Source organism: Tachypleus tridentatus, unplaced genomic scaffold, assembly GCF_004210375.1.
Source record: "Tachypleus tridentatus isolate NWPU-2018 unplaced genomic scaffold, ASM421037v1 Hic_cluster_1, whole genome shotgun sequence".
NCBI classification, from domain to species: domain Eukaryota; kingdom Metazoa; phylum Arthropoda; class Merostomata; order Xiphosura; family Limulidae; genus Tachypleus; species Tachypleus tridentatus.
Window position 1 is genome coordinate 22,541,988 of NW_027467777.1, and position 27,616 is coordinate 22,569,603.

The 27,616-nt window shown below is 34.4% G+C and overlaps 2 protein-coding genes and 1 pseudogene across 2 annotated transcripts; all 3 read left to right on the forward strand.

The window, feature by feature from the left end:
* LOC143241650 (uncharacterized) lies at positions 1-22,361 on the forward strand. Its single transcript, XM_076484851.1, has 7 exons — positions 1-406; positions 15,880-15,917; positions 16,383-16,473; positions 19,171-19,289; positions 20,435-20,614; positions 21,410-21,586; positions 22,158-22,361. The coding sequence occupies exons 1-7, from the start codon at positions 385-387 to the stop codon at positions 22,359-22,361; spliced, it is 831 nt and encodes a 276-aa protein (XP_076340966.1). The 5' UTR covers positions 1-384.
* Positions 22,242-27,611, forward strand: LOC143241649 (uncharacterized). Its single transcript, XM_076484850.1, has one exon. The coding sequence runs from the start codon at positions 22,364-22,366 to the stop codon at positions 25,085-25,087; it is 2,724 nt and encodes a 907-aa protein (XP_076340965.1). The 5' UTR covers positions 22,242-22,363; the 3' UTR covers positions 25,088-27,611.
* Positions 26,525-27,616, forward strand: part of LOC143241713 (small conductance calcium-activated potassium channel protein-like) — a 75,742-nt pseudogene continuing 74,650 nt past the window's right edge.

Here is a 27,616-nt window from a genome sequence, read left to right on the forward strand (position 1 = left end):
GGTCAGTCTGAGTAACGAGAGAGAGAGAGTGTGACGTTATCTTCTGCTAGAGAGCGCTGTTGTTGCCTCTGCATTCATGCGGGAACGTAGCCAACAGTCGCTCTAACAAGTATTGGCAACCAAAAGTTCTGGTATCTAGAATATAGAAACATAAAACGAGAGTGCATCAGTAAGGAGATGTTGTTAGTGGGGTAAATGCGGAAGAATTAGCCCTGAGAAACTGGGACGTGAACCCAACCAGTTTTCTACCGCGATTTATCAAATATAGAAGTCATTAGTCGAATCTGGATTTAAATATAAACTATTTATTTATTTTTTACAGTAAACACTTCGGCACTACGAGAACTAGCAGACACTGCAGTGGAGGGCGTGGCAGACAACACGATGTCGGAAAGGAATATCGAAGGTACTTTGTATATATCAATGTATTGTATACACACATATTAACTAAAGTATATATCAATGTATTGTATTCACACATATTAACTAATGTATATATCAATGTATTGTACAGACACCTAGAAACTAATGTATATATCAATGTATTGTATACACACCTATTAACTAATGTATATATCAATGTATTGTATACACACCTATTAACTAAAGTATATATCAATGTATTGTATACACACCTATTAACTAATGTATATATCAATGTATTGTACAGACACCTATTAACTACAGTATATATCAATGTATTGTATACACACCTATTAACTAATGTATATATCAATGTATTGTACAGACACCTATTAACTAATGTATATATCAATGTATTGTATACACACCTATTAACTAATGTATATATCAATGTATTGTATACACACCTATTAACTAAAGTATATACCAATGTATTGTATACACACCTATTAACTAATGTATATATCAATGTATTGTACAGACACCTATTAACTACAGTATATATCAATGTATTGTATACACACCTATTAACTAATGTATATATCAATGTATTGTACAGACACCTATTAACTAAAGTATATATCAATGTATTGTATACACACCTATTAACTAATGTATATATCAATGTATTGTACAGACACCTATTAACTACAGTATATATCAATGTATTGTATACACACATATTAACTAAAGTATATACCAATGTATTGTATACACACCTATTAACTACAGTATATATCAATGTATTGTACAGACACCTAGAAACTAATGTATATACCAATGTATTGTATACACACCTAGAAACTAGAGTATATACCAATGTAATGTATAGAGGTCTAGTCTGGAGTATATATCAATGTATTGTATACACACCTATTAACTAAAGTATATACCAATGTATTGTACAGACACCTAGAAACTAGAGTATATACCAATGTAATGTATAGAGGTCCAGTCTGGAGTATATATCAATGTATTGTATACATATCTGGAGTATATATTCCTTTTATTAAAATATTTGTGTACACTTCTATTTGTTTATTTAGGCTGTATGAAGCTAGGTAAAAGTTAATTTCCATTTCGTGATGGATAATACATTACATCTCACGTGTCAGAATACTATTCTAATGTACCAAGTATTATGTTGAATGTATCTGCCCAGTTTTCAATCACAAGCCTATCTGTATATGTCTGTGTGTTTGTCTGTCTGTATTATCCAACATCTTGAAGTGGTAACTTTAATTCTTGTAGAACATGGTACTCATATAAAGTAAACACTGCTGGTCTGGTTATATAAGGTGACATATCATAATGTAAAATGAAATACACTAACAAAACTATTGAAGCAGAGAATGGGATGTCTTAGAGTTTTTATTCTCTTTGGTACTTCAGAAATAACTGTTTCTGGTGGTTACACACTGACCTGTTAATTCCATGACAGGTAGTAGTTATTGTGTTAAATATTTCTGGTGGTTACACACTGACCTGTTAATTCCATGACAGGTAGTAGTTATTGTGTTAAATATTTCTTGTGGTTACACATTGACCTGTTAATTCCATGACAGGTAGTAGTTATTGTGTTAAATATTTGTGGTGGTTACATACTGACCTGTTAATTCCATGACAGTTAGTGGTTATTGTGTTAACTATTTCTGGTGGTTACACACTGACCTGTTAATTCCATGACAGGTAGTAGTTATTGTGTTAAATATTTCTGGTGGTTACACACTGACCTGTTAATTCCATGACAGGTAGTAGTTATTGTGTTAAATATTTCTGGTGGTTACACACTGACCTGTTAATTCCATGACAGGTAGTAGTTATTGTGTTAAATATTTTTGGTGGTTACATACTGACCTGTTAGTTCCATGACAGGTAATAGTTATTGTGTTAGATATTTCTGGTGGTTACACACTGACCTGTAAATTCTATGACTTGTAATTATCATTATTGTGTTTCATATTTTGTTATGGTGGCTACAAAATCACTTGTTTTTTTTGCTCCTGATAGTGAATAACCTGCAGTCTTGATGGTGACAGTAGTAACAAGAGAATTTGTTCTTACTAATAATTAAATAATGTGAGTTTGAAGCTGCCACGTTAGAACGTAATAAAACATCCAAGGAGAATTATTTAATCCTGGTTTCTGGATGTTTCCGTCTTACAACGGTGACGATAACCTGACCTCTATCATTCATCTATGTAGTTCTTTTAATGAACTATTTTCAAATGCGGAGATCGACACGGTTGTAGAATAACAACAATGAATCTGATTGGAAACGTCAGTGATCCCTACGACGCCCACGCTGTGTTTTAGATAAGAGAAACTGTGTCTCTTTGTCCTTACATGTTGTATACTGCTTGAATGTACTTGTACAAGATGTCACACAGATATATTACAAATGTACGCATACATACATATAGGTAATATTTATTTATTAACATGCAGTATGTGTAATATGTGGGACAAACGTCTCCTTCTCTACGTATTCTGGGGAGGTCTCAGAGTGAAAATAATGGGGTAAACTGTGTTGAATATAGAAACAGATGGAGATTACAGAAGGAAAACGTTTATATTCTAAAGTACAAAACGTTATATCGTATGGTTTAAATCAAGTCTACACTAGTACCACTGCTATATATTTAAGTAATAGTAATTGTACTGCCGAGATGGTATTAATAAGAGAACATACTACAAGAAACTGCGAATTAAAAAAAACAAATAGCTGGTTGATTTTATTGAGTTTGTAGATCTTTAGTTTACACATTTTGTACGCTTGTTAACTGTCACAGTCTACAAGGATATATATAACACATTTTGTACGCTTGTTAACTGTCACAGCTATGTCTACAAGGATATATATAACACATTTTGTACGCTTGTTAACTGTCACAGCTATGTCTACAAGGATATATATATATAACACATTTTGTACGCTTGTTAACTGTCACAGCTATGTCTACAAGGATATATATAACACATTTTGTACGCTTGTTAACTGTCACAGCTATGTTTACAAGGATACATATACCACATTTTGTACGCTTGTTAACTGTCACACCTATGTCTACAAGGATATATATAACACATTTTGTACGCTTGTTAACTGTGACAACTATGTCTACAAGGATATATATAACACATTTTGTACGCTTGTTAACTGTCACAGCTATGTCTACAAGGATACATATAACACATTTTGTACGCTTGTTAACTGTCACAGCTATGTCTACAAGGATACATATACCATATTTTGTACGCTTGTTAACTGTCACAGCTATGTCTACAAGGATACATATACTATATTTTGTACGCTTGCTAACTGTCACAGCTATGCCTACAAGAATATAAATATAACTAAATATTTCAAAGTTAAAAAGTATTAGCAAACATTGTAATTACGTTTTATTTTTCGTAAAAAAATAGTACATTGTTTTATTGAACAATGTGTGAAGTGTGGGAAGAGATAGTGTCCCTTTAGTATTTAACTTTAGTTCACGTCTTGTAACTTGAGAGTAATGTAAGGAATTATCCTAGAACAATAAGCCCAAGTTAAAGTTTAATATTATACTAACCAATGAAACAGAAAATAAAATGCAAGTGTTCTTTAAAGTATCTTGTTTCTTCTGAATTTTATTACAACACTTGTAGGGCCCCGGCATGGCCAGGTAGTAAAGGCACTTGACTCGTAATCTGAGGGTCGCGGGTTCGAATCCTCGTCACACCAAACATGCTCGCACTTTCAGCCGTGGGGGCGTTATAATGTGATGGTTAATCCCACTATTAGTTGGTAAAAGAGTAGCCCAAGAGTTGGCGGTGGGTGGTGATGACTAGTTGCCTTCCCTCTAGTCTTACACTGCTAAATTAGGGACGCCTAGCCCAGATAGCCCTCGTGTAGCTTTGCGCGAAATTCAAACCAAACCACACCAAACAATTAACAATATTTATGAAGTAAGTGATGCTAACAGGTAGGAATTCATGTTGCATTGTCCCACCTTTGGATGAAACATTTCTCAAAAATAATTTGTACTATTTCCAGTATTGTTACATGGTCATAACTGATATTGTTGAATGACAGTCCCTCTAAAGAGGACATAGATACGAATATTTATTGTTGGTAAAACAGGAATACAAAGTTCCGTACTCGATATATAGGACTAAAATGTGTCGCACACGATATACAGGACTAAAATATGTCGCACACGATATACAGGACTAAAATGTGTCGTACTCGATATCTAAAGGATCTATCGTACGTAGCCAATGGAGAGACTCAGTTTAAGATATAAACTGGAACAGATGAATGAAATCAGAACAAATAACTTCAAGATACAAATTACGATATGACAGTTTTAATATGGTACCAGTGGACCTTGGTCTGAGAAGTATCCATCGTGTGTCAGATACTAGCAGGGTTCACAAGATAATAAATATTTCTTCTCTGTTTCAGTGATACTATAACTGTAAGATCTTCGTTACTGATCGGTGGTTTTTGGGATCAGACTACCCTGAATGGTGAGAGTTACTTTACCTTCGAAGTCAGCTTACGTTCATAACGTCTGCTACACGCATCGAGTACACTGGTTTGCTTTGTTTAGAATTTCGCGCAAAGCTACTCGAGGGCTATCTGCGCTAGCCGTCCCTAATTTAGTAGTGTAAGACTAGAGGGAAGGCAGCTAGTCATCACCACACGCCGCCAACTCCGCCACGGAGTACAAAAAAGAAAGAAAAAACATACGTAAGAACCACAAATGATGGAATACTATCTCATAACGCTGTTAGTTGGTATTACCTGATATTCAGTCAAAGTTTAGGACTTATAAGTGCTTTCTGGAACGGAAATTTAAAAATATTTTTATATTTTTTGTTCACTCAATTATTCAATTTTTTTTTTTTTAATCTGACTTACACCAATTCACTCATGGCTCTTGTAAAAACTGTTCAACGTTTGTTTACTTCTATCTCATTAAATATTGATATTTATAGTTAACATGTTTGTAAATAATATTCGATAATTTGCTATTTAGGTTCCATGTAGGCAACAAAGTGATGAATGAGTAACTGTAAACAAAAGACATACAGAATACAGTAAACAACAGGTGTCATAATGTATCGCAAACAACGGTGTTACAACCTTCTATAAACAATATCTGTTAGAATATGCCGTAAACAATGGTGTTACAACCTTCTGTAAACAGTATCTGTTAGAATATTCTGTAAACAATGGTGTTACAACCTTCTCTAAACAGTATCTGTTAGAATATTCTGTAAACAATGGTGTTACAACCTTCTGTAAGCAATATCTGTTAGAATATTCTGTAAACGATGGTGTTACAACCTTCTGTAAACAATATATTAGAATATTCTGTAAACAATGGTGTTACAGCCTTCTATAAACAGTATCTGTTAGATTGTGTCATAAACTTTGGTGTTACAACCTTCTATAAACAGTATCTCTTAGAATATGCCGTAAATAATGGTGTTACAACTTTCTGTTAACAATATCTGTTAGAATATGCTGTAAACAATGGCGTTACAACCTTCTGCAAACAATATCTGTCAGAATATGCTGTAAACAATGGTATTACAACCTTCTGTAAACAATATCTGTTAGAATATGCTGTAAACAACGGTGTTACAACCTTCTGTAAACAATATGTATTAGAATATGCTGTAAACAATGGTATTACAACCTTCAGTAAACGATATCTGTTAGAATATGCTGTAAACAATGGTGTTACAGTCTTCTGTAAACAATATCTGTTAGAATATGCTGTAAACAATGGTATTACAACCTTCTGTAAACAATATCCCTCCGCTTCTCTGCGGGGATGAAAGACAGGGTCGGTGATCCATAGAGTTTCAGATCAAACTCCTCCATTATTCCGAATTGATTTTAAAACTACCGTAAAGAGGTCATTTCCCCAAAACACAGCCACTTGTGACACCCGCTGATGATACCAGAGTCACACTACCTTGTGCAAACAAGTCACCACAGCAAGTTTGACGGGGTAGAAACAAAAATTCATGTGCGAAATTCGAGTTAAGAGACTAAGAAAACGTAGACATAGACCCTCATCCCTCCTAATGCTGTAACCCCCTTAATATCCCTTTATAGGGAAGATATTCCATATAGATAAGGAAACTACTTGCCAAGTTTAGTCTGAAGACTTCGCGGACAAACAAACAAATAAATTCTCGGGCAAACGTAAATTAATGTACGGTACATAATGTAGAACTACAACCTGGAACCGTTGTGAACATCTAGTGTCTGATAAAGTGGAGTCTGTTGTTCTTTATTACAGAAGAATAAATTATAATAAAGATATTTCAATATATTACGATAATAAAATGACGAACCAACGAACACGTCACGTCTGGTATTAGTACGTAAGTTGTTCAGTCTTCATTTTGAAGTTCAGTCGTAGATATACGTCTGCTTATTACTTATTGCCACACCACTGAGGACGACCTTCCACAGCTCTATGAATAACACTGTTTGTACTCATGTTTGTTCTATTTTTAACTAGGCCTAACCCTTTCTAACTACCACAGTTGCTAAGTCACTTACTTTAATATTATTTTTTAAAGACGCCGGCTGTCTCCAACCTGTCATTTCGGAACCCTAGAGTTTCTGTTAACGTGAGGCAGTTGGAAGTTCATGACAGCTATGATACCAATAGTTCAAGTTTTGCATAATAACATAAGCGTTCGGTAAAACTGTTAGAACACATGGTGATAAATAAATATTTGTATTGATAAATTATCTGACGTTTAAATATTCGTTTAACTTTCAAAATCTTTTCTAAAAAAAATTAAAACTTCATCTTATACGTTATCAGTTTGTCATTGACAAACTGCTTTAGGAGGAAACGTTACTCGAACGAAATATTTTAGCATGTTTGTCTGGATTAGTTTTAGACGAACATACATAATTATAACAACTCATCAAGAGGATTGTTTGTCAAGTTACACGATAGTTATTAACCCATAGACATCACTAATTTTGAATTAGCTTTAGACGGACATACATAATTAACAAACTAGTTAATAGATATGATTGGTTATAGCAACTCATCAAGAGGAATGTTATAGTTATTAACCCATAGACATAACTAATTTTGAATTAGCTTTAGACGGACATACATAATTAACAAACTAGTTAATAGATATGATTGGTTATAGCAACTCATCAAGAGGAATGTTATAGTTCTTAACCCATAGACATCACTAATTTTGAATTAGCTTTAGATGGACATACACAATTAATAAACTAGTTAATACATATGATTGGTTTTCGCAACTCATCATGGGTTATAGTTATTAACCCATAGACATCACTAATTTTGAATTGATAGACTAGAAAGAAGGCAGGTAGCCCACCGACAACTTTGGGTTCTTATCGGATCTAATAGTTGGGATTTCCCCATCACTTTTACTCTCTCACAATGGGAAGCGCATTTCTCGGGTTCTAGATACCAAACGTAGAACCCATGAGTTCACAGTCATAAATAATAAGTGACCAGCTCAGAAAAAAAACAACCACTGCTGGACGAAACGTAGGTTTTCTCGCAAGCAGCACAGTGACGATTCACATCGACTGGTCATTCTGGCTGGAGAAATTAGATGTCTTAAAACTGTTCAGTTTAGAGTCAAGGGTTGTAGCTTCTAGTTGAATATTACGTTACTTGTGAACTTTAACCTGATATGTGTCCACTGGGAACCAACGATTATCAGAAGATTTCCCTCTTGTCTAGTGTTTTTTCTTGAAGAATGAAACTGAAATATTCCAGACTGTGATAAATAAAATGTTTATTATGAGAGTTAGCAGCTGAACTGTAACCTAGTGTTCAGTTAGGCTTACAGATTCACTCCTCATAAACGTCAACAGAGTCAAGTCGGTGTGCATATTGACCAATAGAAAGTAACTAAAGAGGAGTTATGTCCGAAAATTACCTCATCAACTATTTCTCATGTAGCTGGAATGTGTGTTTTGAAACGAGGCAGGAAGAGACGTCAGAAGTTTACCTCAACATTGAACTAGTCATATTCTAAAGTCAGTAAACTAGTCATAATCTAAAGTCACTGAACTAGTCATATTCTAAAGTCAATAAACTAGTCGTATTTTAAAGTCACTGAACTAGTCATATTCTAAAGTCAGTAAACTACTCATAATCTAAAGTCACTGAACTAGTCATATTCTAAAGTCAATAAACTAGTCGTATTTTAAAGTCAGTAAACTAGTCATAATCTAAAGTTAATAAACTAGTCATAATCTAAAGTTAATAAACTAGTCATAATCTAAAGTTAATAAACTAGTCATAATCTAAAGTCACTGAACTAGTCATATTCTAAAGTCACTAAACTAGTCATATTCTAAAGTCATTGAACTAGTCATATTCTAAAGTCAATAAACTAGTCATATTCTAAAGTCAGTAAACTAGTCATATTCTAAAGTCAATAAACTAGTTATATTCTAAAGTCAGTAAACTAGTCATAATTTAAAGTCACTGAACTAGTCATATTCTAAAGTCAGTAAACTAGTCATATTCTAAAGTCAGTAAATTAGTCATGTTCTGAAGTCAGTAAACTAGTCATATTCTAAAGTCATTGAACTAGTCATATTCTAAAGTCAATAAACTAGTCATATTCTAAAGTCAGTAAACTAGTCATATTCTAAAGTCAATAAACTAGTTATATTCTAAAGTCAGTAAACTAGTCATATTCTAAAGTCAGTAAACTAGTCATATTCTAAAGTCAGTAAATTAGTCATGTTCTGAAGTCAGTAAACTAGTCATATTCTAAAGTCATTACACAGAATAGAGATTACTTTACGCATGTGGCGTATATCTTAGGGAATCTTTATTCACGTGTTTTAAACATGCTGATACAATAAGTTATATAGATTTAACTCAAAATATCCAACCTGAAAGTAGGGAAAGAGTTTGTTACGGTTATCTACTCAGAATAATTAATGAATCACTATGTTTACTAGTAAGTATTCCGCATGATTCATGAATTATTTTAACGTATTAAAGACATATTCCTATACATTCATATTTTATTTACATATGCACACTAGTATACTGTACGCCTGACTTGGACATGCGCAGTTTAGGTTAAATTGACATATGTATCAAATTTGTATAAGTATACTGTTTTTTTTAATTCTTTATTCTGCACACTACGTCATTACTGTAGCTGATATATAACCAATATTTTAAGATAGAGGGCAGCACATTACATGACAAAGTTAATTTTACCATATTAAAGAAGAAAGGTCCACTTTCGAAACCTCTTGGGTTATAGGGTTTTAATTCACTTCTGTCAAGACTTCTTGAACCTGCGTATTTTTACGACAACATAAATTACGTTTATCATTAATGAACTTACAGTTGTCTCACTTGCCTTGTGACTCACCCAAGCAATATCCGGAATGTTCCACGTGGTTTCCCCATTGATTTTGTACTCTCTGAACCAAAGTCTTCAATGACTAAATTAATCACGTGACAGTAGTTGAGCGTATATAATGAATGTAACATAACCAGACTTTTATTTTATTGAGAGTTATAAAATTTGAGTATGTTTACATCAAAATAACATAACAATTACAATAAATCATTTTAAAACACTAATCCTTCCAATTGAAGTATTGGGAACATATTGTTTAACACAATCATATCACGTAGTTTACAATGTTCATAGAACAGTAACAGCAACATTGTTAAAACAAACGTTTCGTTTATTATGGTCACAAAACAGTGGCAGCAAGATAACAAAACAAACACAAGTATTTATGTTGTCTCATTGTCAATAGAACAATGTCAGTAACACTGGTCTCATTGTCAATAGAACAATATCAGTAACTCTGATCTCATTGTCAATACAACAATGTCAGTAACACTGGTCTCACTGTCAATAGAACAATATCAGTAACTCTGATCTCATTGTCAATACAACAATGTCAGTAACACTGGTCTCACTGTCAATACAACAATGTCAGTAACACTGGTTTCATTGTCAATACAACAATGTCAATAACACTGGTCTCATTGTCAATAGAACAATGTCAGTAACGCTGGTCTTACTATCAATACAACAATGTCAGTAACACTGATTTATGTTACAGTTTATTAGTTGAAAGCTATATAAACTAATATATTTAAAATTTGGAAAAACAAATCACATAACCGTAGATAGTTATCTCCTCTATTGTTGATTCAACTTCAAAAGAATTTAAAACAATATTAAAAACACCTGCAATTAGCACGAGTTTCATTACACATTTTAGGCCCACTAACATTTCATGTTAATGAAATTTTTCGTACAACTATTACAGAATCGCAGGCTCGAATCCTGTCACCAAACACTCTTGCTCCTTCAGATATGCGCGTTATAATGTAACAATCAATCGCACTGTTCGTTGGTGAAGAGTAGCCGAGAGTTAGCGGAGGGTGTTGTTGAATAGCTGTCTCCTTTCTAGTCTGTAACTAAAATTAGGGACATTTGGGGCAGACAGTAACTTTTCAAGGAGTTCAACAACACGAAACAAAAGTGACATTGTTAAAACAATCAAAGTATTCGACGTTTACATTAGAAAGCATCATAAATGAAGCCTTACATAAAAGTTTGATTTGAAGGTTTTTAAGAGGAAGTTCTGTTATTGTAATTAAAGAAATGATTGACTCTGTTAAAAGCCATTGAAATGGACTGAAGTAGCTGATGGTCTTTTAAAGCTCTAAGTATATGTGTAGAATAAATCTAGCATATGTTGCCCGGAATATTGAGTTCACAATGTAAGCTTGTTTATACTAATTAATCAAAAATTATAACATACGTCACACAGGCCCGGCATGGCCAGGCGGTTAAGGCAATTGACCCGTAATCTGAGGGTCCCGGATTCGAATCCCTGTCACACTAAACATGCTCGCCCCTTTCAGCCTTGGAGGTGTTATAATGTTACGGTCAATCCCACTATTCGTTGATAAAAGAGAAGCCTAAGAGTTGGCGGTGGGTGGTGATGACTAGCTGCCTTCCCTCTAGTTTTACACTGCTAAATTAGAGGCGGCTAACGCAGATAGCCCTTGTGTAGCTTTGCGCGAAATTAAAAAACGAACAAACAGACGTCAAAATAACTTCAGAAATCCTTTATTGTCTTACTTCTGTGGGAATTAACAACAGACAATTACATCAACATCTTTCATTGGTTCTGTAATAGCTAACAACAGACATGCACATCAACATCTTTCACTTGGTTCTGTATCAGTTAACAACAGACAAGGACATCAACATCTTTCACTTGGTTCTGTATCAGTTAACAACAGACAAGGACATCAACATCTTTCACTTGGTTCTGTATCAGTTAACAAGAGACAAGTACATCAACATCTTTCACTTGATTCTGTATCAGTTAACAAGAAACAAGTACATCAACGTCTTTCACTTGGTTCTGTATCAGTTAACAAGAAACAAGTACATCAACGTCTTTCACTTGGTTCTGTATCAGTTAACAAGAAACAAGTACATCAACATCTTTCACTTGGTTCTGTATCAGTTAACAAGAGACAAGGACATCAACATACTTCACTTGGTTCTGTATCAGTTAACAAGAGACAAGGACATCAACATACTTCACTTGGTTCTGTATCAGTTAACAACAGACAAGGACATCAACATCTTTCACTTGGTTCTGTATCAGTTAACAACAGACAAGGACATCAACATCTTTCACTTGGTTCTGTATCAATTAACAAGAAACAAGTACATCAACGTCTTTCACTTGGTTCTGTATCAGTTAACAAGAAACAAGTACATCAACGTCTTTCACTTGGTTCTGTATCAGTTAACAACAGACAAGGACATCAACATCTTTCACTTGGTTCTGTATCAGTTAACAAGAGACAAGGACATCAACATACTTCACTTAGTTCTGTATCAGTTAACAACAGACAAGGACATCAACATCTTTCACTTGGTTCTGTATCAGTTAACAACAGACAAGGACATCAACATCTTTCACTTGGTTCTGTATCAGTTAACAAGAGACAAGTACATCAACATCTTTCACTTGGTTCTGTATCAGTTAACAACAGACAAGGACATCAACATCTTTCACTTGGTTCTGTATCAGTTAACAAGAGACAAGTACATCAACATCTTTCACTTGGTTCTGTATCAGTTAACAACAGACAAGGACATCAACATACTTCACTTGGTTCTGTATCAGTTAACAACAGACAAGGACATCAACATACTTCTCTTGGTTCTGTATCAGTTAACAACAGACAAGGACATCAACATACTTCTCTTGGTTCTGTATCAGTTAACAACAGACAATTACATCAACATCTGAATTTACATTATCTGTAGTTTACACTGATTATAATTCAGGAATGTTGGAAATCTAACCTTTGCATTTCACGACAAGTGAAATTAATTTTTGTCTTTTATATGAGTACAGTTCTGTCTGCTTGTTTGTACCATTTTGTTTATGTACTTTAATTAGGCCTAAAACATCCTTTGTTTGTGAAAGTCACAACTTACCATATAATGTCCTGTTTGCTAACACTATTACTCAATATAGAATACACTCTTTTATAACACTGTCACTGAATATAGAATGTGTTTTGTTCGTTAACACTATAATTTCACAAAGAATGTTCTCTGTCCTAACTGTGAAGTTAAATACAAAATGAATTCTGTTTTTAACACTATAGTTTAATACAAAACGTCATTATGGTGTTTAACTAAACGTACTTCTACACTATAACTAAAAAATAAACAATTTCTTTGTTCATCGAAGCTATGACTAAACGTATAATACTTTTCTTTTCTTGTCCATACTTTAACTAAGCATACAATATCACGTTTTATTTGGTGATTGTTCTGACATAAACCAGAAAACTGACATGATATAATCCAGGTAATGCAGAGTCGTGTTTTAGAAGATTGATATGACATAATCCATGTAATACAGAGTTATATTTGAAAAGATTTATATGACATAATCCAGGTAATACAGAGTTGTGTTTGAAAAGATTTATATGACATAATCCAGGTGATACAGAGTTGTGTTTGAAAAGATTTATGTGACATAATCCAGGTAATACAGAGTTGTGTTTGAAAAGATTTATGTGACATAATCCAGGTGATACAGAGTTGTGTTTGAAAGGATTTATATGACATAATCCAGGTAATACAGAGTTGTGTTTGAAAAGATTTATATGACATAATCCAGGTGATACAGAGTTGTGTTTGAAAAGATTTATATGACATAATCCAGGTAATATAGAGTTGTCTTTGACAAGATTGACATGACATAATCCAGGAAATATAGAGTCACACAAGACTTTGGCATGAACATGCAGCTATTATTTTGTTTAACGTTCTTTCAAATGCGGATATTTGATATTCTTTGCATCGACAGTAACCACCAACGTGCAAAGAAAGTAAAATGTGGCTAGTGTGACTTATTCCATCTCACATAGCAGAACTCAGGGTGAAATTCACAAACTTTCCATCCACAAACAAACCGTATATATTTACTCTTGTTTTTGTGAATAGTAAGACACCTAAATTGGAAATAGAATTTTTATCTTTACAGTTGGTGTAAATGTGTTTTTAAATTAATTGTTAGGAACGTCCTTCCGATGTTAATTTAATAATTTCAAGTATTGCTTCTGTTTCATTACGAATATTAAACTGTCTTGGATAAAAACATATTTATCTCCAGGAACGGCTTCTGTTTTACTATGTTTACTTTTAGAGCCGCCATTTTTTAAACTGTGGTTTTGTTGGGATCTGTTAACACTCGGTGAATCTTAACCACGGCATTATACCCATCTTTAGACGACCGTTAACTAGAGACAGCACTCTTATCAAAGATATATAATTGGAACTGTTTTCTTTTTAATAGATGCTGTCTCTGTCCTTTCTGTTTATGATTATAACAGATGCTGTCTCTGTCCTTTCTGTTTATGTATATAATAGATGCTGTCCCTATACTTTTCTTTCATGTATATAACATATGCTGTCTGTGTCCTTTTCTTTCATGTATATGACATATGCTGTCCGTGTCCTTTTCTTTCATGTATATAGCATATGCTGTCCGTGTCCTTTTCTTTCATGTATATAACATATGCTGTCCGTGTCTTTTTCTTTCATGTATATAACATATGTTGTCCGTGTCCTTTTCTTTCATGTGTATAACATATGCTGTCCGTGTCCTTTTCTTTCATGTATATAACATATGTTGTCCGTGTCCTTTTCTTTCATGTGTATAACATATGCTGTCCGTGTCCTTTTCTTTCATGTATATAACATATGCTGTCAGTGTCCTTTTCTTTCATGTATATGACATATGCTGTCCGTGTCCTTTTCTTTCATGTATATAACATATGCTGTCCGTGTCCTTTTCTTTCATGTATATAGCATATGCTGTCCGTGTCCTTTTCTTTCATGTATATAACATATGCTGTCCGTGTCCTTTTCTTTCATGTATATAACATATGTTGTCCGTGTCCTTTTCTTTCATGTGTATAACATATGCTGTCCGTGTCCTTTTCTTTCATGTATATAACATATGCTGTCCGTGTCCTTTTCTTTCATGTATATAACAGATGATGTCCGTGTCCTTTTCTTTCATGTATATAACATATGCTGTCCGTGTCCTTTTCTTTCATGTATATAACATATGCTGTCCGTGTCCTTTTCTTTCATGTATATAACAGATGCTGTCCCTGACTTTTGTTTTCTGCTGCTAATAAAGATCATAGAAAGTTACTAGATATGATAATTCTCATGAATGTCATATTTCTGGAAGCAGCAGCTCCTAAAGTAACATTGCTGTTACCCAAGACAATTCATGGTTTTATATATATATGTATATTTCCTAGTAACAGCTGATGTTACCGAAGTAACACCTAAATTTATTAAGTTAACATTTATCGTTTTGATGCCGTGAAGTAAAGGTGCTGTTACAGTCTCTTTGTATAAATTGTCTCAAACGTTGTTAAAGTAGAAACTTTCCTACTTGCATGATACAATGTTTACCTTTTCTATGACTCGTCTCAACCACAACTGACAGAAACTTATACAGGTTTTATGCACGTGGGTTATGGAAGCCACCCTATATACATTATCCTTTCCACTTTCTCCCATCCTACTTTTCAAATCTGCTACAATACTTTATTTTTTGTCTAATATTTCTCTCTAGATTACTTAAGCCTAATAATTCACCTAAACAAACGTGTGACTTGCATGTACGAACGCTTAACCAAGAGGACCACGCATTTTGATTGGTTATTATTCTTTCACTTATGAGTCTATTGAACTTAATTTGAATGAGAAATAATTAATAAACTGCCTTGAAATCGAAGAGTTAACGTATTTATTTTATTACACCTTAGGTTTCAGTTTCTTTCTTGAATAACAAGATATATTGTTATTCCAATGTAGATGAGCTCTCTGACGTCAAAACCCAGAAACCGTCAGAAGTGAGTAAAAAACATTTTTATACGAGGAAGTTTGCATAGAAATGTCAAACTTGATACGTGTATAGTGTTATCTGTAAGATAACCTGTCTTTTCAAATATATATATATATAAAGTACAACATTATTTTATTTCATAGGCCATTTTGAATGACATGTGAGATACGGTAAAGTTAAATAGACATAGACGTTTACATAACAAAGATATCGAATAAAATGAAGATGAGTGATTTGTCTCTAATATAGAGGGCAGCACTCACTCTGGTCTTTTATTTAAATTTCTTTACGTTTAAATTTTAGATAATATATCTTGTACGTATTTCATTTCTTTTCTTTTACAAATATGATGTAATATTTCAGTGTAACGCAAATACAGTAACTTTCATTAATTTAATTGTATGTTGTTTTTAAAGTAAAACTATATGGTGCTGATTTTATTTGGACTAATTGTTTAAAAAAAATGTTCCAGATTTCTACTTCTATGCCAAAGAAGCCAACTCCTTCCCCAAAAAAAAGTTCCGGTGAAAATGGAGTTGGATCGCCTACAAAATCTTCCCCAAGTAAGTTATCTTAACACATACAAAATTCATTTTAAATTTTCGAAACTCAAGTAAGCAAACCAAAAACATTCTTGTAAACATTACCATTAAAAAAAACAGTGTTGTGAAAACAGTTCATGTCACTTGTTGGTTTCATATTGAATCTGTTGTCAGAACTAGTTCGTGTCATTCATTGAATCAATGCTTAATTTGTTGTGAGAATCAGTACATCTCGCTTAATGGATCCACATTGAACTTGTTATTAGGACTAATTCGTGCCATTTATTGGATCCATGTTGAACTTGTTGTTAGGACTAATACGTGTCATTTACTGTATCCATGCTGAACTTATTGTGAGGACAAATTCGTGTCATTTATTAGATCTTTGTTAAATTCATTGTTAGGCCTAGTTCATGTCATTCATTTGATCCATCTTGAACTTGCAATCAGAATAAGTTTTTCTCAATCCATGTTGAACTTGGTGTGATAACTAGTTCATGTCTAGTACCGTTATTGTTACTCTTTATTTCTTTGTTGGATATCAGTAGGCCTAATTAAGAAATAAAGTCTTCTCAGATCTGTATAGGTCACATGTGGATAACAAGGTCAATTCAGATTGTCACATACAATTTTAAACATAGTTTTTGCTTGTCTGAAATGACTTTTTTATGAACTGGTTTGTCCTATGTTCTCAACCTTTCAGTCTGACTTCATCATTTAAATTTCTAGAGATACCATCCATCAAAACTCGAAATACTAATGTTATCTTCATATTTCTACAGATACCATCCATCAAAACTCGTTATACCAATGCTATATTCATATTTCTACAGATACCATCCAGCAAAACTCGTAATATCAATGTTATCTTCATATTTCTACAGATACCACCCATCAAAACTCGTTATACCAATGTTATCTTCATATTTCTACAGATACCATCCATCAAAACTCGTAATACCAATGTTATATTCATATTTCTACAAATACCATCCATCAAAACTAGTAAAACCAATGTTATCTTCATATTTCAACAGATACCATCCGCCAAATCTCGTTATACCAATGTTATCTTCATATTTCTACAGATACCATCCAGCAAAACTCGTAATACCAATGTTATCTTCATATTTCTAGAGATACTATCCAGCAAAACTTGTTATACAAATGTTATCTTCATATTTCAACAGATACCATCCAGCAAAACTCGTTATACCAATGTTATCTTCATATTTCTAGAGATACCACACATCAAAACTCGTAATACCAATGTTATATTCATATTTCTAGGGATACCACACATCAAAACTCGTTATATCAATGTTATCTTCATATTTCTAGAGATACCATCCAGCAAAACTCGTTATACCAATGTTATATTCATATTTCTAGGGATACCACACATCAAAACTCGTTATACCAATGTTATATTCATATTTCTACAGATACCATCCATCAAAACTAGTTATACAAATGTTATCTTCATATTTCAACAGATACCATCCAGCAAATCTCGTTATACCAATGTTATCTTCATATTTCTACAGATACCATCCAGCAAAACTCGTTATACCAATGTTATCTTCATATTTCTAGGGATACCATCCAGCAAAACTCGTTATACCAATGTTATATTCATATTTCTAGGGATACCATCCAGCAAAACTCGTTATACAAATGTTATCTTCATATTTCAACAGATACCATCCAGCAAAACTCGTTATACCAATGTTATCTTCATATTTCTAGGGATACCATCCAGCAAAACTCGTTATACCAATGTTATCTTCATATTTCTAGAGATACCATCCATCAAAACTTGTTATATCAATGTTATCTTCATATTTCAACAGATACCATCCAGCAAATCTCGTTATACCAATGTTATCTTCATATTTCTAGGGATACCACACATCAAAACTCGTTATACCAATGTTATATTCATATTTCTACAGATACCATCCATCAAAACTAGTTATACAAATGTTATCTTCATATTTCAACAGATACCATCCAGCAAATCTCGTTATACCAATGTTATCTTCATATTTCTAGGGATACCATCCAGCAAAACTCGTTATACCAATGTTATCTTTATATTTCTAGAGATACCATCCAGCAAAACTCGTTATACCAATGTTATCTTCATATTTCTACAGATACCATCCATCAAAACTCGTTATATCAATGTTATCTTCATATTTCTAGAGATACCATCCATCAAAACTCGTAATACCAATGTTATCTTTATATTTCTAGAGATACCATCCAGCAAAACTCGTTATACCAATGTTATCTTCATATTTCTAGAGATACCATCCATCAAAACTCGTAATACCAATGTTATCTTCATATTTCTAGAGATAGCATCCATCAAAACTCGTTATACCAATGTTATCTTCATATTTCTAGAGATACCATCCATCAAAACTCGTAATACCAATGTTATCTTCATATTTCTAGAGATAGCATCCATCAAAACTCGTTATACCAATGTTATCTTCATATTTCTACAGATACCATCTAGCAAAACTCGTAATACCAATGTTATCTTCATATTTCTACAGATACCATCCATCAAAACTCGTAATACCAATGTTATCTTCATATTTCTACAGATACTATCCATCAAAACTCGTAATACCAATGTTATCTTCATATTTCTAGGGATACCACACATCAAAACTCGTACTATCAATGTTATCTTTATATTTCTAGAGATACCACCCATCAAAGCCCCAGTCGGTCAAGCTCCGCCTCCTAACGTCAAGAGTGTCACCTCTAAAATAGGATCGTTACAGAACGTAAAGCATAAACCTGGAGGAGGAGAAAGAAAGGTGAACATTTATTAACACATAGAGGGTTTGAAGTGTACCTTTATTAACACTTAGAGGGTTTGAAGTGTACCTCTATTAACACTTAGAGGGTTTGAAGTGTACCTTTATTAACACTTAGAGGGTTTGAAGTGTATCTTTATTAATAGAGGGTTGAAGTGTACCTTTATTAACACTTAGAGGGTTTGAAGTGTACCTTTATTAACACTAAGAGGGTTTGAAGTGAACCTTTATTAACACTAAGAGGGTTTGAAGTGTACCTTTACTATCAATTAGAATGTTTGAAGTGTACCTTTATTAACACTTAGAGGGTTTGAAGTGTACCTTTATTAACACTTAGAGGGTTTGAAGTGTACCTTCATTAACACATAGAGGGTTTGAAGTGTACCTTTATTAACACTTAGAGGGTTTGAAGTGTACCTTTATTAACACTTAGAGGGTTTGAAGTGTACCTTTATTAACACTTAGAGGGTTTGAAGTGTACCTTTATTAATAGAGGGTTGAAGTGTACCTTTATTAACACTTAGAGGGTTTGAAGTGTACCTTTATTAACACTAAGAGGGTTTGAAGTGAACCTTTATTAACACTAAGAGGGTTTGAAGTGTACCTTTACTATCAATTAGAATGTTTGAAGTGTACCTTTATTAACACTTAGAGGGTTTGAAGTGTACCTTTATTAACACTTAGAGGGTTTGAAGTGTACCTTCATTAACACATAGAGGGTTTGAAGTGTACCTTTATTAACACTTAGAGAGTTTGAAGTGTAACTTAATTAACACTTAGAGGGTAGAAAGTGTATTTTTATTAACATTTAGGTGGTTTATGTTCACTTTTACTACCATTTAGAAAATTTGAAGTGAACCTTTCTATCATTTAGAGGTTTTGGGGTGTTACTTTATTAACATTAAATAATTACTTTACTCTTACTTCAAAACTGAATGTCTAGGCGTTTACGCAATATGTATGTAACATCAGTTATAGTCAGTTAATGGTAGAGATTACTAGAGTTCTAGTGATATATATTGTTCTAGAAGTGTGGTAAGCCTAATATGCTCGTGTATAAAACCTTGTTTATACCAGCTTGAGAAGCACAACCAGAACTTGGTTCATACATGAAATAGTTTACTACGTTGCTTTTATTTTTCCAGATCATTTCGAAGAAGTTAGACTGGAGCGCAGAGTCCAAAGTTGGTTCTCTAGAAAAAACATCTTACAAACCAGGGGGCAGTGCGAAGAAGATTCAAACTCAGAAACTAGACTGGAAGGCCCAATCAAAAGTAGGAAGTAAAGAAAATATAAAATACTCACCAGGTGGAGGAAAAGTAAAGGTAGACCTCTAGCGGTACTTTCTAGAACTATGATTCGTGTAACTAACCACTTCTAGCGGTACGTTTTAAAACTATTGTTCATGTAGCTGGTCGTCTCTAGCGGTTCCTTATAGAGCTATGATTCGTGCAACTGTTTTACCTCTAGCGGTACTTTCTAGAACTCTGATTCGTGTAACAAACTATTGAAATGTTATTGAATTTGACGAACGAGTATTCGCAGTTTCAAATGCTTTACCAAACTGAAGTAACTTATTTTACACAATAACAAAAACATCTACTCATAAAAACAGAAATTATTTTTAAGCCCTTTCTTTTATTCTTCTAATTAAACATTGACTTGATATACAAAGATATGATGTGTTTCTGTTTTACGTTTCTTTTCTAATAAAAGTGTATTTAATAAGATAGATAAGTTTGGTGATTTCATATGGTTAATTATTGTAATATTTTCCTGGGTTTGGAGATTGATATGTTTTTGAGAAAATAATAGAACGTGACATGATTATTTAATCTAAGAATATAACCAACACTAAATTAACCCAAGACATACATGTATTCACACATGAAGACGGAGTTAATTTGCCAGTTGGAACTGTTTACGGACTGATGGAACCAATAAAGTAGGACTTTATTACGGTTAACAGCCACAAACATTGTTTGTTTGATTTTAGTGTAGTTTAATTAGGACCATCAGCGACACATTAATTGTTAACTGTGACACATTCAGTGTTGATTACCAGTTTAATTAAGATCCAGTGACGCATTCAGCGTTGATTGTTGAGTATATATTTTCAGATCGAACACCACAAACCCGAGTGGAAAGCCACGTCCAAGATTGGGTCGCTGAATAACATCCAACATAAACCTGGTGGTGGAGATGTGAAGGTAAAATCTGAAAAACTCACCTTTCGAGAAAAGGCCACACCTCGTGTCGTGTCTGACAAGGAAAGCAGTCGAGGTTCAGAAACTCAGGTGGTTGACGTTGAATGTCTTCTATATAATGCCATGAAAATTACCATATATTTACATTTTATATGAACAGCATATATAAAAAACAAACCTAATGAACCTTACTCAGATTAAATACAAATGTTTCATTAAAACGGAACTAAAAGTAAACAATGGCCATTTTTAGGAAGTCATTATGCCTGTTAGTTATAGGTAAATATTACTTGGTAAATAGTAGCCAATGATTGTATTAAGGTGTTACTTTGTAAGTAGCAGTTATTATTTTTATTTAATGGGTTACTTGGTAACTTGTAACCATTGTTATAATTTAGTGGGTCACTTGGTAAATAATAGAAAATAATTATTTTATTCCGGTTTTGCAAAACGGTTACTTGCTTTGAATAAAAATTAAATTCTACTATGATTTAAAGTATAGTAATTTGTCTTTTGAATAATTAATACAAATTATTTTACAATGTAGAATAGAAAATTAAGTATTCTTTCAACAATAACATTAACAGCTTATTATAAATAATAAGTAAATTAGTGACTGGAAATTCCAAACAAAATAACATTTTATACAATATTATTAAAGGATTCGATCACTTCGATGTCACCGCCACCAAGTGAGACTCCAGTTGAATTCGCGGTAGATGAAAGCACCAAACTCTCTGAAAAAACTCCAGTTTCTCAACTGTCTCCAGAACCACCTCTGCACTCCACAGCTCCAGATGCAAAAGAAAACCAGATGTTCTTTCACCTTCTTCTGAGCATGAACCTTCTACACCAGTTGAGATAGACATGACTTCAGCAGTCACACCTGAGTCCAAGGTTCCAGTTAACGAAGAAACTCAAGGCAAAGAGCATGTGTCTCCAACACCCACATCAGAATATAAGCCACCTGTTAGTGAAGAGAGAAAAATTGAGGAAAGTGTGTCTCCAACACCCACACCAGAGTCTAAGCCACCTATTAGTGAAGAGAAAGAAATTGGGGAAGATGTGTCTCCAACACCCACACCAGAGACTAAGGCACCTGTTAGTGAGGAAAGAGAGATTGAGGAAGGTGTGTCTCCAACACTTACATCAGAGTCTAAGCCACATGTTAGTGAAGAAAGAGAGATTAAGGAAAGTGTGTCTCCAACACTCACATCAGAGTCTAAGCCACCTGTTAGTGAAGAAAGAGAGATTGAGGAAGGTGTGTCTCAAACACTCACACCAGAGTCTAAGCCACCTGTTAGTGAAGAAAGTGAAATTGAGGAAGGTGTTTCTACAGCACCCATATCAGAGTCTAAGCAACATGTTAGTGAAGAAAGAGAGATTGAGGAAAGTGTGTCTCCAACACCCACATCAGAGTCTAAGCCACCTGTTAGTGAGGAAAGAAAAATTGAGGAAGGTGTGTCTCCAACACCCACATCAGAGTCTAAGCCACATGTTAGTGAAGAAAGAGAGATTAAGGAAAGTGTGTCTCCAACACTCACATCAGAGTCTAAGTCACCTGTTAGTGAAGAAAGAGAGATTGAGGAAAGTGTGTCTCCAACACCCACATCAGAGTCTAAGCCACATGTTAGTGAAGAAAGAGAGATTAAGGAAAGTGTGTCTCCAACACTCACATCAGAGTCTAAGCCACCTGTTAGTGAAGAAAGAGAGATTGAGGAAAGTGTGTCTCCAACACCCACACCAGAGTCTAAGCCACATGTTAGTGAAGAAAGAGAGATTAAGGAAAGTGTGTCTCCAACACTCACATCAGAGTCTAAGCCACCTGTTAGTGAAGAAAGAGAGATTGAGGAAAGTGTGTCTCCAACACCCACATCAGAGTCTAAGCCACCTGTTAGTGAAGAAAGAGAGATTGAGGAAAGTGTATCTCCAACACCCACATCAGAGTCTAAGCCACCTGTTAGTGAAGAAAGAGAGATTGAGGAAAGTGTGTCTCCAACACCCACACCAGAGTCTAAGCCACATGTTAGTGAAGAAAGAGAGATTAAGGAAAGTGTGTCTCCAACACTCATATCAGAGTCTAAGCCACCTGTTAGTGAAGAAAGAGAGATTGAGGAAAGTGTGTCTCCAACACCCACATCAGAGTCTAAGCCACATGTTAGTGAAGAAAGAGAGATTAAGGAAAGTGTGTCTCCAACACTCACATCAGAGTCTAAGCCACCTGTTAGTGAAGAAAGAGAGATTGAGGAAAGTGTGTCTCCAACACCCACATCAGAGTCTGAGCCACATGTTAGTGAAGAAAGAGAGATTGAGGAAAGTGTGTCTCCAACACCCACATCAGAGTCTAAGCCACCTGTTAGTGAAGAAAGAGAGATTGAGGAAGGTGTGTCTCCAACACTCACATCAGAGTCTAAGCCACATGTTAGTGAAGAAAGAGAGATTAAGGAAAGTGTGTCTCCAACACCCACATCAGAGTCTAAGCCACCTGTTAGTGAAGAAAGAGAGATTGAGGAAGGTGTGTCTCCAACACCCACATCAGAGTCTAAGCCACATGTTAGTGAAGAAAGAGAGATTGAGGAAGGTGTGTCTCCAACACTCACATCAGAGTCTAAGCCACCTGTTAGTGAAGAAAGAGAGATTGAGGAAAGTGTGTCTCCAACACTCACATCAGAGTCTAAGCCACATGTTAGTGAAGAAAGAGAGATTGAGGAAAGTGTGTCTCCAACACCCACATCAGAGTCTAAGCCACCTGTTAGTGAAGAAAGAGAGATTGAGGAAGGTGTGTCTCCAACACCCACATCAGAGTCTAAGCCACATGTTAGTGAAGAAAGAGAGATTGAGGAAGGTGTGTCTCCAACACCCACATCAGAGTCTAAGCAACATGTTAGTGAAGAAAGAGAGATTGAGGAAGGTGTGTCTCCAACACCCACACCAGAGTCTAAGCCACCTGTTAGTGAAAAAACTCAAGCCAAAGAAGATATTTCTCCAACACCCACATCTGAGTCTGAACCGTCAGAAACTCAAGGTGAAGAAGGTGTTTCTACAGCACCCACTTCTGAATCTAAGCTACCAGTTAGTGAAGAAAGAAAAATTGAGGAAGGTGTTTTTCCAGCAGCTACATCAGAGTTTAGGCCACCAGTTACTGAAGAAAGTGAAACCGAGGAAGGTGTTTCTCCAGCACCCACATCTGAGTCTAAACGACCAATTAGGGAAGAAAGTAAAACCGAGGAAGGTGTTTCTCCAACACCCACATCTGAGTCTAAACTACCAGTTAGCGAAGAAACTCAAGCCAAAGAAGGCGTTTCACCAACGCCCACATCTGAGTCTAAACCTACAGAAACTCAAGCTGAGCAAGGTGGTTCTCCCTCACCCACAGGCGAGAGTATAATATCAGAGACAGCACCATCATCATTACCCGATGTTCCATTTACATCGGAGTCTGAACCTCTAGCTTGTAAAGAAATATCGAACCAGTCACAAGAAGTTCCAAGTGTTTTACAAACAGATAGAGAACCCTCTGGTATAGCAGCAGTGCTGCTATCTACTGACGAGGAAAAGAAACAAGATGGTTCAAGTGAAAGCCCTAAATAAAGTACATATTCTAGGTTAAAGAAACAAATGTAGATTGAAAGCAATTTGAAATCATACTAATAGCTACTAGACCTTTTCTCATACACTCTATAATATAAATATCAAATAAGCTGCTTCGTGCAAAAATCTTCATTCATCACGGCGCTAGTTTCATACTAAGTGACCTTTAGTTTCTTTATTTAATTCTTTAAATGCTGTTATAAAACTAATTCTTAATTATTCAAACATAACTTGTATTTAAACCTTGTGGTGCCGAGACTAACTATATGTTGCCCGGACAAACGTAATACACATTTGTTTGTCTCACTTTAACTTGTTTTTGCATCTATAACCAGAAGGTATTGAAGTAACAGGTGAAGTTTTGTCATGTAATATCCACTTTATGTGCATCAATACATTCATTTCACTCACTTATTTCGGTTTCTTATATTTACTTTACCTGGAAAGGTTCAACAGATGTAATTTTTTATCCAGTTAAGTTAGCACCCCTTATTTCGACGTTAACGATTGGTTAATATGCTTGTCCAATTAGATTAGTATCATTTTACTTCGACGTTGGCGATTGGTTAATTGCTTGTAGAGATTTCCTTAGGTGTTCGTTGAGTGGATCAAATTGTTGGTGGAATATACAACCTTTTTAGAGAAGCTGTGGTTTTCGTTTTGACAATTAGAAAATAAGTGCTCTTATTTAATAACAAACTTGAAGAATTAACGTCAAATAAACAAACTTCAGTTTTAAATAAACAAACTTCAGTTTTAAATAAATAAACTTCAGTTTTAAGTTGTCGTTTCATTGCAACCTTCACCACTTGAGGGATGTGTCTTTGTCATACTTTGATCGATGTTGACTAACATATATTTATTCTAAATTATTAACCTAATTAATTAAATATTTAAATTTAGATACTGAATTGTATGTTAATCGGCTGCTAAGATTGCAGAAATATTTATTGAGATCACTGTCTCTCAAACAACTTACCATTAGTAGGTACGAAATGAATAATTGTAGAACTGATAAACAAAATTTTCATTATTTTGTATCTTGGACAATCGGTGGCGCAAACAAACATTTGTGCGAGATATGTTTGTTGAAAATTTTCGATGTTTTACGTGTAACCAATTGAAGTAAACCTCTCTATCCTGAGCTACGACATCTATATTTGAAAATACTTTTTCTGGGGGAAGTTTATTTAGTTCATCATTTAATACACGATTCAATAAATTAGAAAATGTTGAAAAAATCGTTTTTCGTTATTATTTAGTTACTGAAATATTTATTTTATTTTGCGCCTTACAAGCAGTTTTTTTTTCCAACTAAATAAACTAAAACTAAATCTAGTTAATATACTTACTAATGATCGTCATACGTGCTTATAGATTGTGGATTGTCAGATATTCTCCAAGTTACCATGGATTGTCAGATATCCTTTGGTTACTATGGATGGTTAGTCGTCATTCTGATTGTTATGGATTGTCAAATATTCTAAAGGCTACCATGGATTACAAGATACCCTTCAGTTAATTATGGATTGTAAAACATCCTTGAGGTTGCTATGGACTGTCAAATATTTTATGGTTACTAAGGGTTGTCATACGTCCTTTTAGTTACTGTAGATGGCTAGTCGTCCTTTTGGTTACTATGGGTTATTATTTGTACTTCTGAGTTCCTAGGATTACAGACAACCTTGTGGTTACTATGGGTTATCAGTTATCCCTCTGATTTCCGAGGATTGCCAGACACCCTTCTGGTTGCTATGGGTTGTCAGTTGTCCCTCTGGTTTCCCAGGATTGCCAGACACCATTCTGGTTGCTATGGGTTGTCAGTTGTCCCTCTGGTTTCCGAGGATTGCCAGACACCCTTCTGGTTACTATGGGTTGTTAGTTGTCCCTCTGGTTTCCGAGGATTGCCAGACACCCTTCTGGTTACCATGGGTTGTTAGTTGTCCCTCTGGTTTCCGAGGATTGCCAGACACTATTCTGTTTGCTATGAGTTGTCAGATATTTTTCTTCTTTACTGCAGGCTCTTGAGAATTTTATATATCATTAGTATGGCAATAATATTTTCGAAGTTTCCTTTGTCTTTTGAATTATAACGTACTTAACGAGCTGTATAATCCACTGTTTAGAGCGTAGAGTGGTGTCAGTGAGATAGTGAGAGGTAACCACTGTGTTCATGATGTGACATGTTTTCGTGTTTTTCTTGTTCAAGAGACGTAGTTTATTCTAACCACACGTGGAGGTCTTTATTTTGATGTTTAATATCTCAAGGGACTTCTACTGTGTACCATGACCCGTTACACATGAGAGTGTTTACGAGTGAACATATAAGAATAGCGATGTTATCCAGCAGATCGGTTGCCTTTGTTACACGTCCACAGCGGTTTTGGATTTTATATTTATAACTAATATTTGTTTCATGTGATGTATTCGGTTGTGTACTTCAGTTGATGTTAATAAAGCTTTGGCCTAGAGCTACTAAGAAATAATACTTCGTAGCTTATGGTTCCTAATTCTGTCATGGAAATACGT

Excerpts from the sequence above, each read along its gene's own strand:
- LOC143241649 (XM_076484850.1), top strand. The coding sequence starts at position 22,364 with ATGACTTCAGCAGTCACACCTGAGTCCAAGGTTCCAGTTAACGAAGAA.
- LOC143241650 (XM_076484851.1), top strand. The coding sequence starts at position 385 with ATGTCGGAAAGGAATATCGAAG. Across the intron at positions 15,918-16,382 it reads AAACCCAGAAACCGTCAGAA|ATTTCTACTTCTATGCCAAA; the intron begins GTGAGTAAAAAA and ends AAAATGTTCCAG. Across the intron at positions 16,474-19,170 it reads GCCTACAAAATCTTCCCCAA|AGATACCACCCATCAAAGCC; the intron begins GTAAGTTATCTT and ends TTATATTTCTAG.